Raw genomic sequence first — 16,384 nt, forward strand, 5'->3', positions numbered from 1 at the left:
TGGAATACACGGCCTAAAAGGTGGGGAAACAGATTCAATAATAACTTTCAAAAGGGAATTGGACATGTAGTTGAAAAAGAAAAATTTGCAAGGATATGGGGAAAGAGCGGGAGAGTGGGACTGATTGGGCAGCTCTTCCAAAGAGCCGGCACAGGCACAATGGGCCGAATGGCCTCTTTCTGTGCTGTAACATTCTATGATTCTGTGATTCCTCCAAGCTGGTCTCCCCAGCTCCACCATCCACAAATTCCCGCTACTTCAAAATGCCTCTGCCAGGCTTCACTGGCTCCCTATCTCCCAATGAATCAATTTCAAGATCTTCACATTCTGGAGGTGGTGGAAATGGTGGAGGATTATCTGTTGAATGTGGAGGCAGGTGAGGCAAAAGGTGAGGATTAGGAAGTGCCTATCACCATTCTGGGAAGGGAGGGAGAGGGTGAGGGCAGGAAATAGGATGGACACGGTTGAGGTCCCTGTCTACCATGGTGGAGGGAATCCTCGCCTGAGGAAAATAACAACAAATTACATTTCACATCAGGGGTACGTTCCAAGGCGCTGGACAGTCAGGGATCCGCACGAGAAAGGAAGACATTTCAGAGGCTCTGGTGTAGAAGGTGGCAGGTGTGGCGGAGGCTGAGAAACTGGGAGAAGGGAATGGAGTCCTTACAGGAACCGGGATGGGAAGAAGTGTATTCCGGGTAGCTGTGGGAGTTGGTGGGCTTGCAGTAGATATCTGTGGATAGTCTATGCCCCGAGATGGAGATAGAGAAGTCAAGGAAGGGAAGAGTCAGAGATGGACCTTGTGAAGGTCAGGGAAGGGTGAAAGTTGGAAGCAAAATTAATGAAGTTTTCCAGTTCAGAACGAGAGCAGGAAGCAGCACCAACATAGTCATCAATGTACCGCAAAAATAGGTCAGGGAGTAAACCTGAGTAGGACTGGCACAAAGATTGTTCAATGTATTCTACAAAAAGCCATGTGGGTTCCCATAGCAACACCTTTTATTTGGAGGAAGTGAGAGGAGTTAAAGGAAAAGTTGTTCAATGTGAGAACAAGTCCAGGCAGGTGGAGCAGAGTGGTGGGGGATGGAGATGGGTTGGACCGCTGTTCCAGGTGGAAGTGAAGGGTCTGCAGGCAGTCCTGGTGGGGTAGGGAGGTGTCGAGGGACTGAACGGGTGTCAGAAGAGTCACAGATATAGGTGGGGAGGGACTGGATGGGGTGGGGGGGGTTGCAATCGAGATAAGAGGAAATAAGTTCTGTGGTGCTGAAACGATACACACTAGTTACACTAAGTACTAGTTACGATAGGTACTAGATACGATAGGTACTAGTTACAATAGGGAACTATTGTTGGTCATTTGATAGCTGATTAGGATGGATGATAGAGTAAAGAAAGAGTTGACATAAAATACTAACTGCTACAGAAATGCAGAAAAACACCATGGCCTTGGCTTTGTTTAGCAGCACAGCCTTGCCCTCCAGGTGCTAAATTATCTCATTAATTTGTGATGTCAGAAACTCTCTGAGTTTTTGGCTCCTGAGCCGGGTCTCAGTCTCTGGGTTTGCTCAGATTGTGGGATGGTCAGAAAGTGATGCATTGACTTTGGTTCTTGAGCCAATCAGGACCTTGCCGACTGTGCTCAGAGATACTCCTATTACAGGAAGCTAAGGTTCACTTTCGATTCCGGATTTGTAAGTTGAGTCACAGGAAGCTTGAGGGGCACAGGACGAGAGCAGCAAGTAAGTGTGCGTGGCCGACTGTAAGTAATAATAATATAATCCTTGCATTTGTACGTTGAATGTGACATGTTCTGGGGTTTGAATCGAGTTTTGTTTCATCAAAGATTTAATGAGAGAATCTGGGGGAATTTTAAATGTGGTCGAGTGTGTCAGTTACCGATTATCAGCCATTAAACCCCTGGGTAAAAGTAAAGTTTCAGGTGAAGCTGATCAACGTCTCCAAGTTTAAAGTTAGACAGATGCCATGGCCTGGTCAATAAAGTTAGCACCAAACAGAAATCACGGATACGACTGCTGAGTTAATAATAATAATAATAATAATGCTTGCATTTGATATAGCGCTTTTCATGTCGGGAGGACGTCCCAAAGCGCTTCACAGAACACACTGTAAAGTGAATTGACTGCATATTTGTGGGCGAACGCGGCAGCCAATTGCGCACAGCAATGTCCCACAAACAGTCGTAGATTGAAAATGATTTTTTTGGTTTTGGAGGGATTATTATTAGGCTCTGTGTGGAGTAAGGAAACTTGCCCAAGGTTTCGCCCTCTGCCGGGAATTGAACTCAGGTCTCTCACTTGCAAAGTGAGTGCTCTAACCACTGAGCTGCAGGACTCCACAAATCCCTCAATCAACAACAAGAACAACTCCTACTTGTATAACGCCCTCCACACAGGGCAGCATCTCAGAGGCTTAACAGTGGCGGCGCCTGACTCTGAGCCAGGAAGGTGGGGGACGGGGGAGTTGGCCGTAAGCACAGTCAAAGAGGAGGGTTTTTAGGCACAATTTGAGAAAGGGGAGAGAGGGGGCAAGGCGGAGGGATTGAGGGAGAGGGTTCCAGAGTTTTGGGGTGTAGTGGCTGAAAGCGCGACCTCCGATGGTGGGGCGGAGGGTGTGAGGGACGAGCAGGAACCTGTCCAAGTCGAGCGGATGCACCGGGTGGTAGGTTGGGGAGTGAGGAGGTTGGAGAGGGAGGGAGGGAGGGAGGGAGGGGCCAGGGAGGGAAGGGATTTGAACACGAGTGAGAGAATCTTGAAGTTGAGTGTAGTATCAGGAGTGTGTTGATATAATAATCATTGCATTTGATATAGTGCTTTTCACGTCTTCTCGACGTCTCAAAGCGCTTCACAGAATATACTGTAAAGTGAATTGACTGTATATTTTGTGGGAAAACACACCAGCCAATTGCGCATAGGAGTGTCCCTCAAACAGAGTGACCAAATTATTATGTATTTATTTTATTGACCGAATTATTACTCCCGGAAAAGCGATCCGCCTATCGACTAATAACTGGATTCCTACTCTTCCCCCAAAAAGGCTGTGGATGCTGGATCCATTCACATTTTCCAGATGAAAGTGGATAGCTATTTGTTAGGTCAGGGTATTAAGGGATATGGGGCAAGGGCGGGTAACTGGACTTGAGGTACAGATCAGCCATGATCTTATAAAATGGGGGACCCCTGGTTTTATAGTTTTATATTTCAGTTTAGTGTTTAATTCCTCAACAAAAATTGTTAAAAAATATTAATTTGGTCACTCAATCCATGACTGTTTGTGGGATACTGCTGTGCGCAATTGGCTGCTGCATTTCACCCACAAATATACAGTCAAATCACTTTACAATGTATTCTGTGAAGTGCTTTGAGACGTCTCAATGACGTAATAAGGCGCTGTATCAAATCTGAGAATTATTATTATTAAAGATATAAGAAAAGGCAAGACCAAGGGGTAGATAGAAGGATTTTCAGAGGTTCTTGGTCGCTGAAGGCTCAGCCAACAACGATGTTGAAGAAGCTGATGCAGAGCATCAAGTGGCATGGTGAGCCCAGATCTAGATCAAGTTGAATTAGATTTAGACAAATCTTTTTATCCCAATGCAAACGCTTTAGATATACCTCCACTACCCAAGTATGTCGATCTCTCTTTTAAACATTACTATTAATTCCATCTTTACAGCTTCTGAAACAGAACACGTCATATCTTCACACCCTCTGTATGAGGAACTACCTGGAATTGTAGGATTCTGTTGTGCACAAAATGGCTACCATGACCCTTCAGTAAAACAGTCACTACATTTGCCAATAATTACTGTGAAGTGTTTCGAAAGTATTTGAATGTTATGGCATCTACAACAATCTAAGTTATTTAAAATAATAATCCTTGCGTTTAACCTAGTAGCATATTATGTCAACATGTGTCAAGGGAATTTCTGTGAAGTGCAGTGACTGGATGTGTAATATGTTGGAAACACAAAAGTCAATTTTGTGCACAATAAAGTCCCACAAACACCTATGAAGTGAATGACCAATTTGTTATGTGGGGCCACGACACCGACACTAACTCTTGTCTTTTCAAATCGTGCTGCTCAGGTCATGGAGGCTGATTTTGAGAAGAATCTATCACCAGAGGAATATCTTCAGTGTGGAATCTGCAATCAGCAGGGGACGAGACCTAAATTGCTCAGATGCCTCCACACCTTCTGTGAAGAATGTTTGCAGACAAAGTGTAAAGATCAATGCATTAAATGTCCCACATGTGACCAGCTCACTGAGGGGGATGTTGGTTCCTTGAAGGATAACATACTGGTGGCAAATATCCGGAGCAAACTGGAGAAGCAGCAGGAAATCCGACAGAGCTTGCAATTGGTTTGTGGTGTGTGCAAAGCCAGTAGCTTTGCTGACTTCCTGTGTCTGCTGTGTGACAAGTTCTTCTGCTTCAACTGCTTCCAGAACCACGAGATCCTCCTGAAAAATCACCGCAACCAAACAGAACCCGTGGAGAAGCTGAAGACGCTGAGTTCCGCGGATTTCTTGAAGGTTCTGAGAAGGCCCAAGAACCTTTTTTGCAAAAATCATGAGGAGGAAGAAGAGCAAATCAGGTAATAATAAAATAATAATCTTTGCATTTGATACAGTTGCCTGTGATGTTCAAATAGCCTGTTAAGGCCAGGCCACTTCCAAAAGACAGCTTCACTGTGTACTTAAAGATTTTACTTATTTCTCCATTGCACTGCCGCTCTCCCAAGCAATATATAATTTCCCATAGACTGGAGGGAAAGGCACCTGGTATCTGGGTGCCCTCTGATGGCCAAGAGAAGAACCACACAAACACCATTTCCTCTCCAAGCTCGGAAACACGACTAAGATCAGCAATTCAGCATGAGGGGAATCATGAATAAATCTTACCGGTCCCAGCATTTACTCTATAATAATAATAATAATCCTTGCGTTTGATACAGCACCTTATAAGACTATAAGACCATAAAACGTAAGAGCAGGAGTAGGCCATTCGGCCCCTCGAGCTGCCCTGGCATTTAATACGATCGTGGCTGATCTTCTAACTTCATTCCGTTTACCCACCTTATCCCCATATCCCTTAATCCCTCTATCCTTTAGAAATCTATCAACCTCAGTCTTGAATATGTTCAACCTTTCGGGGTAGAGAATTCCACAAATTCACTACCATTTGAGTGAAGAAATGTTTCCTCAGCTCAGTTCAAAAAGACTGACCCTTATCACATCTTCAAGACGTCTCAAAACGCTTCACAGAATATACTGTGAAGTGAATTGACTGAATATTTTGTGGCTGAAACGCGGCAGCCAATTACGCACAGAAGTGTCCCACAAACTGTCGTGGATTTTTTTTATATTTATGTTTCTTTGAAGGGATTATTACCCCCAGAAAAGCGATTGCCAATCGACTAACAACTGGGTTCCTGCTTATTGCAGGAAAATAGAGGTGTGTGGAGTAAGGAAACTTGCCCAACTTTTTACCCTGTCACCCTGAGTGTGTGTCAGTATCTTAATGGCCTGGTATTCAGAGAAATGTGGATAAAAAGTTCGACCCCCACAGTCCCCACTCACTCACTCTCGGAGGACTTGTAGGTACAAAACCTGCCCACCCCCCTTTCTTCTGGGGACATGTAAGTACAGAGGTTGAGCCCTCCACCCCCACTCAGGGAATGAGGGGTGATGCGGAGGATCCTAATTTAGGGGACAAAGTAACCAAAATAAACTTTTAGAAGGTGCTAAATTCAAGCAGTGTTATAGGAGAAAGTACCTGTGTTTGACACAGTTCTCTGAAGTTACTAGTAATTACCCTTTCATTTCAGTGCCTATTGCATTACCTGCTCTATTTGCCTTTGCTTAAACTGTGTGGTGCTGGAGCACAAGGAACACACCTATCAGAGCATCAAAAAAGAGGCCATCTCACGGAGGAGAGAGCTGGTCGAGGCCAAGTCCAGTGTAGTGGAGATTGGGAAGAAATTCATCAAAACCCGAGAGGACCTGAAACTGCTCGTCGACAACCTGCGGACCAGCAAATATAAGGTGGAAGATCTGATCAAAGCAAAGGTTTCCCTGGCCATTGAAAAGATCCAGGAGGAGGAGAGCAAGCAGCTGGGGGAGCTGGAGAAGTTGTACGGGGGCAAAGTGAAGATGTTAGAGCAGAATCTGAAGAAAACCGAGAATGTGCTGGAGAGAGTGACAGCAAGCACCGAACTGGTGGGGAAAATGTTGAAGTATGCAACTGATCACGAAGTTCTAGAGATGCAGGGAACTGTCACCTCGGCTCTCGGCGGGCTTCTGGGAGAGGAGCCACCGAAGGTGTTTGTGCAAGACTTGTCCATAGATTTTGAGGAGTGTTCATCAGATTCACAATTCCTTTTGGGCAAATTAATTGTCAAGAAACGTGAGTAATTCAACAAATTTTCTATATTCCTACTTTTGTTGTGTGTGATTTTGTGTGTGACAAGACCCAACCTGTGCTCAGGCAGCAAACTCCACAAGTGCCACCATCTGGGAGTGTCTCCACAACATGAAAGATTGTCAGCATTGCAAAACGACATTTGAATTCTTCAAAATAATGTCAAATATTCTTGCCACAATTACTAACTAATTGCACGTTCATCAAACAGCTTGATTGACAGTCAAATCTTGTGAGGATTTCTTGGCATCTCACTCTTGTTGTTGGGGAGTTTAACCTAAATTAAGAATAATCTCATATCTCCACAGAGGCAAACACACAAAGTAGACCTATGCCACTGCAAACTGCACAACAGGGAGCTGAACACATTGTAAAGGATAAGATGGCAATATGCCAGAAAAAATATGCTATGTCTCAAGAAGACATTGAATATCTACAAATGAAAATAAAAAGTGAGTACTTATGACATACAAGTTAAGTGCAATGGATAATGTAGATGTCAGCAAGCAAACAGATTCACAGGAATTACTATGACTATTACTAAAATGACAACTATTATAACAACAACAACAACAAGATTCCATTTATAAAGCGCCTTTCACGTCAGGAGGACGTCCCAAGGCGCTGCACAGTTGGGTCAGGACCCGAGCAGGGGGGAAATGGTCAGGGTGAGGGGAGGGAAGGGAGGGAGCGAGGAGGGGGAAATGGTCAGGGTAAGGGGAGGGAAGGGAGGGAGCGAGGAGGGGGGAAATGGTCAGGGTGAGGGGAGGGAAGGGAGGGAGCGAGGAGGGGGAAGAGAGTCGAGAGGGGAGCTAAAGGCTCAGTCAAAGAGAAAGGTTTTGAGACCGGCCTTGAAGGAGGAGAGGGAGGAAGCGGCGAAGGCACTGGGGGATAGAGTTCCAGAGCCTCAGGGCTGAGAGGCTGAAGGCCTGACCACCGATGGTAGGGCGGTTAGGGCGGGGGTCAAAGCGGCAGCCATAGTGCGCACGCGGGGACCGGGAGTGAGCGGTCAGGTGGGTGGCATTATCCCGTAGATTGGGGCAGCGAACCCAACAGACCATAGTGGGCTCTGATGTGAGCCCTGGGGGGGGGGGAGCGCAGAGGTTTTTTGTTTTTGTTGCGCGCGCACACACCTGAAAACTAATCTATGACGTCAGCGGTTCCCCCGCTCCGCCCCTCTTGATTGTTTTATGCTCCTCATGTCTCAATTATGGCAGTCTGGCTATCCTTTTTGGCTGTGCCATGGAGTTAGGAGCGGAAAGGGTCCACAGAGGCAGGCGGCCCATAGGGTCATAGGAACATGCAGCGGCCACTCAGCCTGGGAAACCCGTTGGTCAAGTTTATCAGATAGAAAACTGCAACTCTCCACAGAAAGAGTGGAACCCAGAAAGATCCCATAGTAACTTATGTAGAAGCCACTCTATCGGTGATCCAGATGAACAGATGAACATTTACATTAACAAAGACCTCCTTCATTACCTCCTGCCTCGACTACTCCAATGCCGTCCTCACCGGTCTCCCCAGCTCCACTACCCGCAAACTACAACTGATTCACAATTCCGCTGCCCGTATTCTCACCCACACTAAACTCCGTCCCCCCATCGCCCCAATCCTCACTCAGCTCCACTGACTCCCCATCACAGAATGGATTAATTTCAAGATCCACACACCCATCTATAAATCCCTTCACACCCTGGCCCCTCCCGACCTCTCTGACCCACTTTCTTCCCACTCCATTACCTGCTGCCTCTGCTCAGCTGGGTCTGAGCTCCTGCTTGTCCCTCGTACCCTTCGCTCCACCATTGGCGGCCGCAGTTTCAACCACTACACTCCAAGGCTTTGGAACTCTCTGCCCCAATCCCTCCCCCTTGCCCCCTCCTTTTAGATCACGACTGAAGACCTTCCCCTTCGACTGTCCTCCTTCCCCCTGGCTCAGCATCAGGCCCCTTTAAGCACTGCGAGACGCTGCGTCACGTGAAGGGCTCCATATAAATGCAACTTGTTGTTGTTTATGTTTAGCTCATTGATAACTGTACACAGGCACCAGCTCACACAATGCTTACGCTTTTCCTTTGCAGATTTTCCAATCAACTTGGCGGAAGCCTCAGACAGTGAGGTGCAGTCTCCAGTGGCTAAGACAAACAGCGATTACTCATTCTCATTGGTAAGACTTATACTGGACATAAAGCTCAGTGACTTCTCTCCTGTTTAACAGCCATAAAATTCACAGAATCATAGAATTCTCTCTTAAAAGCTGTTATTGAATCGGTTCCCACCGGCCTTTCAGGCAATGCATTCCAGATCCCAACAACTCACTGTGAAAACATTTCTCCTCCCCTCCCATCTGTTTATTTTAACAACTATTTTAAATCGGTGTCCTGGGGTTACCGACCCACCCGCCAGTGGGAATAGTGACTCCTTGTTCACCCGATCGAATCCCCTCATCATTTTGAAAACTTCTATTAAGTCTCCTCTTAACCTTCTCTGCTCCAAGGAGAATAATCCTCACTTCTCTGCCTCTCCTGATAACTGAAGCCCCTCATTCCTGGTACCATCCTGGTCAATCTCCTCTGCACCCTCTCCAATGCCTTGACATCCTTCCTAAAGTCCTGCTTCTGATAATATTTACGCATAAACACGAGGGCTTGAGTAACCTTTTGTCATTCCATACTGGTGAAAGAAGAGATGTTCAAAGGAGTAACATAGAAAATATCTGGTAAGAGTGGTAAATAATGCTAAATATCTTGTAATAAGTGTACTTATTAGTTTGTAGCTAAAGTGAGAAAGTTAATCAAAAATAAATGATAAACTATCAAATAATAACAGTATTTATTACAGGTGTTTGTACAAAAGAGTGGGGAAAGGTAGCACACAGGAACAGAGCTTGAAGTTTGCTGTAATCAAAAAACAAAATTCAAATTGGTAAAACTGTGAGAGGATTGTGTACAAATCTTACACTGTAATTGGAAATCAATTCAGGAAAATATATCAAAGCCAAGATAAGTTATTTTAGATTGTAATTTAAAACCACAAGGTTTCTGGGACAAAAGTAACTAACATGTTTCTCAAAACTCAAGAAATTAATATCTGAAAGATATTAGATATTAATAGCTAAAAGGTTATTATTAACAAATGAGAAGAAGAAGCACAATACCAGCAAAAGTGGTTAAAATAAAACACTTAGAAATGCACTTAGAAATAAAGAGGGTGAACTGGAAAAAGATGGATCAGTCGTACTCCAGGGATAGTGCTGATGACCAACCAGCCAATGTGTTTTTAGGGATTCTTCCCATTTGGTTCCAGTTGGTACAAACCAAAGCCCCTAATGGCCCTAACTGGACGCGCAGTGGGAAGTTTGCCCTACCTTTGCTCTCATTGCCAAGCTATGGGGTTCTAACTAGTTAATTTCCAGCAGTTATCCCAACACACACTCTTGGGTCCCCAAGCCTTGGGTCTCACCAACCTACACCCAATATTCTTCGGCATTAGGAAATAATAATCCTTACATTTCAAATAGCGTCTTTTACGTTAAGAGAAAGTCTCAAAATGTTTCATGGGATTTACTGTAAAATGATGCCTGTACCATGTAGGAAAACACTGGAGCGAATTTGCACAGCAATGTCCCACAAACAGTTGTGGATTGAAGTGACCAATTTTATTAATTTTTTTCTTGAGCGATTATCATCAGGCGTGTGGAGTAAGGCAACCTTCCCAGAGTTTTGACCTGCTGGTAACTGAACCCAGGTCTCTCACTTGCAATGCAAGTGCTCTAACCACTGAGCTACAGGACTCGTGTATCTTGAGTTCCAACTCCCAACACAGGGCTTGAACCCACAACCTTCTGATTCAGAGGCAAGAGTGTTACCAACTGAGCCAGGTTGACACACATAAGTCATTTCATTCCACATACACAAAAAAATTCTTGTGTTGGTGACATACATATGTGCAACTCTCATTCCAGTTTTTATACTCTTAAACACGGTGATAGGTTTTTGTGTGTCTCAGATTTTTGTAACCCTTCTCTCTTGTGTTTCAGTGCAGTCCTGAAGAAATCTGTAAGAAAAGAAAGAATCATGAAGACACTGTGTCACCGAGTCTCAGAAAAAAGCACAAGAAGACTCAAAACTCCAACGAACATCAAATAAAACTGGAGTCCAGAGAGGTCTCGGAAGGACACTCTGGAGCCTATTTCCCCAACGACAACCCACACAATCCAAGTTGCAGCAGTGCCAGTATCTCTCTAGTTCCTGTGAATTCTGACAGTCATTGCAGCAGGAAAGAAACCGAAGATATGGATGACATTGGTATGGCATTTTTTAAATAATAATAATGATTATTATTGTATTTGATATAGCACCTTGTTGCATCACCAAAATGTCTCAAAACGCTTTACAGGATTTATTGTAAATTGTATGAATTGTATTGTATGACTGCAGGAGAACACAGCAGCCAAGTTGTGCCTAGCAATGTCCCATAAAAAGTTATGAATTGGACGAACAATTTTATCTGGGGGATTGTTGACCAGGACACTAGGAGAAACTCCCTTTTTTTGAATAGTACCTTGGAATCTTTTAACTACCCGTATAGGCAGACGGAATCTCATATTGTTCACCTCACACTCCCCAGCTCCACCGAAACGGGCTGCAGACCATCCAGAGCTCTGCAATTCTCTCTTGCACTAGGCTATCAGCTCCATCCAGGCTGAGCTCCACTGGCTCCCCATTCCCACATGATTGAATTCGAGATCCTTGTCTTCAATTTTAAATCCCTCCACAGGCTTGTTCCTCTGTGAAGTGATATCCTGCAGCCCAATCTCCCTGTCCATTCTCTCCACTCAACCAACCCCAAATCCCAAGAAAATAAATGCTGTGTTCCCTTATACTGAACTAAGATTAAAGCTTTTCGCTTGGTTCAGATCGAGAGATAGTGCTGTTTGGCTCCGGCCTTTTAATTTCATCCCCGCTGTTCCTGCTGTGACCTTCTCAACTAATTTCTGCATTCTCAACTCATTCTTCATAATAATAATAATCCTTGCATTTGATAAACAGATTTCACGTCGGGTGGATGGCTCAAAGCGCTTCACAGGATATACTGTACCCAATGACTCATTTTACAGACAAACTACGCCTGGAGTCCTGTAGCTCAGTGGTTACAGCACTCGCCTCACAAGAAAGACACCTGGGTTCGATTCCTGGCAGGGCAAAATCTTGGGCAAGTTTCCTTACTCCACACGCCTCTGTTTACCAGCAATGAGTAGGAATCCAGTTGTTAGTCAATTGGTGGATCACTTTTCCGGGGATAATAAATTCCTCCAAAAAAACAATAATAATTTGGTCACTGCAATCCACGACTGTTTGTGGACGCTGCTGTGCGCAATTGACTGCTGTGTTTCGTCCACAAATATACGGTCAATTCACTTTACAGCATATTCTGTGAAGCGCTTTGAGACGTCGAGAAGACGTGAAAAGCGCTATATCAAATGCAAGGATTATTATTATTATTTATAAAATTGGCAGGACCAATTTGCACAAATTGGGTGAAAAGTCCCTTCTTTTTCAAATAGCAGCATGGGATCATTACATTCAACTGAATAGGCAGATGATATCTCAGTTTAAGATCTCATCCAAAATATGGCACCTCCAACAACAACAACAACAACAAGATTCCATTTATAAAGCGCCTTTCACGTCAGGAGGACGTCCCAAGGCGCTGCACAGTTGGGTCATGACCCGAGCAGGGGGGAAATGGTCAGGGTGAGGGGAGGGAAGGGAGGGAGCGAGGAGGGGGAAGAGAGTCGAGAGGTGAGCTGAAGGCACGGTCAAAGAGAAAGGTTTTGAGACCGGCCTTGAAGGAGGAAAGGGAGGAAGCGGCGAAGGCACTGGGGGATGGAGTTCCAGAGCCTGGGGGCTGAGAGGCTGAAGGCCCGACCACCGATGGTAGGGCGGTTGGGGCGGGGGACGTGGAGCAGACCAGAGCCAGAGGAACGGAGGGTACGGGCAGGTAGGTAGGGGGATAGTAGGTTGGAGAGGTAGGAGGGAGCGAGGCCGTGAATGGCCTTGTAGGTGAGGATGAGGATCTTGTAATCAATCCTCTGGGGGATGGGGAGCCAGTGGAGGCGAGCGAGGGTGGGAGTGATGTGGTCCCGAAGCCTGGTGCGGGACAGTACACGAGCTGCAGAGTTCTGAATGACCTGCAGCTTGTGGAGGGAGGTGGCGGGAAGGCCGGCGAGGAGAGAGTTCCCATAGTCCAGCCTTGAGGTGACAAAGGCGTGGACCAGAGTTTCAGCAGCGTGAGGGGTGAGGTAGTGCCGTAATCTGGCGATGTTCCGAAGGTGATGGAAGGCGGTGCCAGTTGTAGAGCGGATGTGAGGGAGAAAGGACAGCTCAGGGTCGAACAAAACGCCGAGGTTCCTGACTGGCTTTGAGAGGTGGAGAGTGCAGCCTTGGATGCTGATGGTGTCAGCGCCTGAGGTGCGGAGGCGCTGACGTGAGCCAATCAGGAGGGCCTCGGTTTTTCGCATGTTGAGCTGAAGAAAGTTGTCTCTCGTCCAGGACTCGATGTCGGACAGGCAGCTGTCAGGACATCGGTGGTCGTGGAGTTGAGAGTAGAGGAGGAAAGGTAGAGTTGGGTGTCATCCGCATACATGTGGAAGTTAACTCCATGTCTGCGGATGATGTCACCGAGGGGGAGCATATAGAGGGTGAAGAGGAGGGGACCGAGGACAGAGCCCTGAGGGACACCACATGAGACAGTACGGGGGTGGAGGAGAAGCCATTCGTTGAGACAAAGTGAAGACGGTGAGAAAGGTACGACCTAAACCATTCAAGGACAGTGCCTTGAAGGTTGAGGTGGGAGGACAAGCGATGGAGTAGGATAGCGTGGTCGACCGTATCGAATGCTGCCGATCGGTCGAGGAGGACGAGGAGACAGAGGGAGCCCTGGTCACAGATGGTCAGGATATCATTGGTGACCTTGACCAGGGCAGTTTCTGTGCTATGGGCAGCACGGAAACCTGACTGAAGGGGTTCAACAGTGCAGCACCTCCAACAGTGCAGCACTCTCCCAGCACTATGTTGTAGTGTCAGCCCAGAATAAACAAGTTCCAAGTCCTGATAGGGGATTTAAATAACCGTCTGACTCAAGAGTGCTACCAACTGAGCCAGGCTGACAGGGTGTCACTCAGCCCTACTCATCTAGTGTCTTGACCCATTATATTTATGCATAATTTAAAACATAGTTTTATCTTTGACATCAGTGTGGAGATGTGAAAGTTACATCTGATTAATGGATTAATTGCATTCATAACTGCTGACACTGTGGTAAATGACTTTTCTTGCTTTCACAGTTGAAATATTAATAGATTCTGACGATTCTAAGTAGGAAGACTTCAGCTCACGGTAAGATAGTCACAGTTTGCTGTTTGAAGTCTGTCTCAAAGACCAGCTTCTAGTGGTGAAAATTGTCAATATTGTGTTCTTAATTTAAGATTTTGTTTGAAAACCAGATTAAAGCATCCAATTATGAAGAGCATTTATCAGCTGGACAAGAGGATTCCAGTCTCGGTCCTGTCAGTTACAAAATAATGCCCAACGTGGGAATACGTCCAATCTTATCCTATGTCTAATCTGAAATGTTAATGTATTAATAGCCTCAGAACTGGAATATTGCCAGCCTGGCTCATCTCTAGGTCAGAATGTTCAAGCCCCACATTGGAACATAAACTCATAATCCAGGTTGCCACTAAAGTCCGCATTAGCGAATTGATGCATTGTTGATATCATCCTTCAGAAGAAACCAAGAGTCGGTCTGCCTTTTCAGGTGAACGTTAGATACCGTGCAATAGCAATCAATCATTCAATTGCTCGTGGGCTTTGTTGGAACCTTGCTGTTCACTAATTAGCTGCACAATTTATATAATAATCCTTGCATTTGATACAGCACCATAATCATGTTGGATGGATGTCTCAAAACACTTCATAGGAGTTACTGTGAAATGGATATATTTGCAGGTAAATGCAACAACAATAACAAACTTACATTTGTGAAGCGCCTTTCACGTCGGGAGGATATCTCAAGGTACTGGACAGACAGAGTTACAGATCCAAGCTAGGGTCGGGATCAGGGAGGGCGGAGGGCAGGGGGGAAGCAGGGAGATTGAAAGCACGGTCGAAGAGTAGGGTCTTGAGATGGGTCTTGAAGGAGACAAGGGAGGGATCAAGGTGAGGGGACTCCAGGATGGAGTTCCAGAGGGTGGGAGCAAAGTGGCAGAAGGCTCGCCCGACAATAGTGGAATGCAGCAGCACAATTGCACACAGCAATGTCTCACAAATAACCATGAAAGAAATGACCATTTAATATTTTCGTGGGGGTTGTTGGCCACTACACCAGGAGAAACTCCCTTCTTTTTTTGCCACGGGATCTTTAACATCCACCTGAACAGGCAGACCAAACCTTGGTTTAACATCTCCAACTAGGGAACCATTGCTCAATGGGAGGGGACGTGTGCCTGAGCTGCGGACAGGAAGATGGTGGCAATGCTCTCACACATTTCATGGTGAGCTGTGTTGCCCACTGGGAAGCTCACAGGGAGTTCCTGGTATCTGCCATCCACCGAGTGAGGCTCAAACCTGCGCTTGTCGGATGTCGAATGACCAACCCGTGACTATCCTCTTTGGGGGGAGGTAACCGGGGTCTCCTTGGAGCTGAACTGGCTCCAGGATGATAATATTTGCAACGGAATGTCTGAATCGAACCAACCCTGTGTGTTGGTCTCAGTAGTCCAGTTCCTGAGGCAGACGGAATCCACAGTATTTCAGGCCACTGCTGATGATATCATTAGCTCATCGGTAGGACCTGGAAGGGCAGACCAGACACCAGGGGAAGGCAGTCATCTCACTCAGCTCCTGTTAATGGGGAGGGTGGTCCTAGCTGGACAAACAGCGGGAAAGTTTGGCCAGACAGCAATATCAATGGCAAACTGTGTGTTTTAGCTGGTTAGACTCCAGCAGTTACCCCAACGGAGTCCCCGAGCCTTGGCTCTTGCCAACTTGCGCCTAATACACTCCGGAATTAGGTGAGCAGACTGTGTCCCTCCAGAGAGAGAGCGCATTCCAATCCAACAATCTATCTCTGGGATTTCCGGGTGTAGGTGGGATGCCTGGAATTCTCAGTTTGGTTTGGATACTCTTAAGCACAGTGATAGGTTTCCACAAGTATCAGACAGCCGGCTGACCCCAAAGAACGGCACCTCCGACAATGCAACACCTCCCCAGCATGCCATTGCAGAATCAGGTTAGACAATGTGAGTTCAAGTCTCAACGTGAGACTCGAACCCCAAACCTTTGACTCAGAGGCGAGAGTGATGTTAGAAAATAAAATCAGCCAAATCTGTAAGGAAACAACGCTAATTCCTCTAACCAGATATCAGACTGTTTTATTATAATTTGTTCGTTATTCCCCAATATCCCGATGGGTCAGACCAAAGGCGGTACAATCAACAGATCTTATAACAGAATAACACCACTATAGATATCTTGAGTTCAAGAGTTCAACACTGTGTCTTTCCAGCCCACAAGTTTGATTCTTCGGCTTTCAGTCTTCTTGCCGACAGCTTTCAATCTTCCATCTGATATCCTCAGTCTTAGTGTTTCCAGCTCTTAGTCTTTCATCCTTGTAGCCTTGTCTCCGTGGCCCGGGACGGTCCATCTCCCGTATCCTCGTCTCCGCGACCCGGGACGGCCCCGTACACAAAGTTATCGGAACTCTTATACCAATATTCATCCAATCATGGTGCGGACATTAGATCACCCGGTCGAAATCATGCCGGGTTCACGTGAACACCTCATGGGGTGTACGTGCCTCACACACACAAACACACTGTCCTTGAGACAGTCCGTTATCTCGTGTACGTGTAGGGAATTTCAGTCCAGCTGCCCACAACACA

General features: G+C 46.0%; 2 protein-coding genes across 4 annotated transcripts in view; one reads left to right on the plus strand and one right to left on the minus strand.

Moving 5' to 3' along the window:
* The first annotated feature begins 1,682 nt into the window (after positions 1-1,682).
* On the plus strand, positions 1,683-14,395 carry LOC103190729 (protein PML). Of its 3 annotated transcripts, XM_042337230.1 has the most exons (8): positions 1,692-1,759; positions 4,107-4,615; positions 5,849-6,426; positions 6,750-6,893; positions 8,520-8,605; positions 10,478-10,745; positions 13,787-13,838; positions 13,946-14,395. In XM_042337230.1, the coding sequence occupies exons 2-7, from the start codon at positions 4,110-4,112 to the stop codon at positions 13,819-13,821; spliced, it is 1,617 nt and encodes a 538-aa protein (XP_042193164.1). In that variant the 5' UTR covers positions 1,692-1,759; positions 4,107-4,109; the 3' UTR covers positions 13,822-13,838; positions 13,946-14,395. The 3 variants fall into 3 exon arrangements, with proteins under 3 accessions (XP_007909801.2, XP_042193164.1, XP_042193165.1); XM_007911610.2 differs by having other exon boundaries at positions 1,683-1,739; positions 13,787-14,395; XM_042337231.1 differs by lacking the exon at positions 6,750-6,893 and having other exon boundaries at positions 13,787-14,395.
* Positions 10,357-16,384, minus strand: part of LOC103191073 — a 35,082-nt gene continuing 29,054 nt past the window's right edge. The window contains exon 11 of the mRNA XM_042337226.1: positions 10,357-10,494. The gene's annotated coding sequence lies outside the window, so the exon portion shown is untranslated. The remainder of the gene's footprint in view (positions 10,495-16,384) is intronic.

The sequence above is a fragment of the Callorhinchus milii genome, unplaced genomic scaffold (genome assembly GCF_018977255.1).
Source record: "Callorhinchus milii isolate IMCB2004 unplaced genomic scaffold, IMCB_Cmil_1.0 Scaffold8, whole genome shotgun sequence".
NCBI lineage: Eukaryota > Metazoa > Chordata > Chondrichthyes > Chimaeriformes > Callorhinchidae > Callorhinchus > Callorhinchus milii.

Coding starts and splice junctions, on each gene's coding strand:
- LOC103190729 (XM_007911610.2), top strand. CDS start 4,110: ATGGAGGCTGATTTTGAGAAGAATCTATCACCAGAGGAATATCTTCAG. Junction 4,616..5,848: donor GAGGAAGAAGAGCAAATCAG/GTAATAATAAAA, acceptor CTTTCATTTCAG/TGCCTATTGCATTACCTGCT. Junction 8,606..10,477: donor GCGATTACTCATTCTCATTG/GTAAGACTTATA, acceptor CTTGTGTTTCAG/TGCAGTCCTGAAGAAATCTG.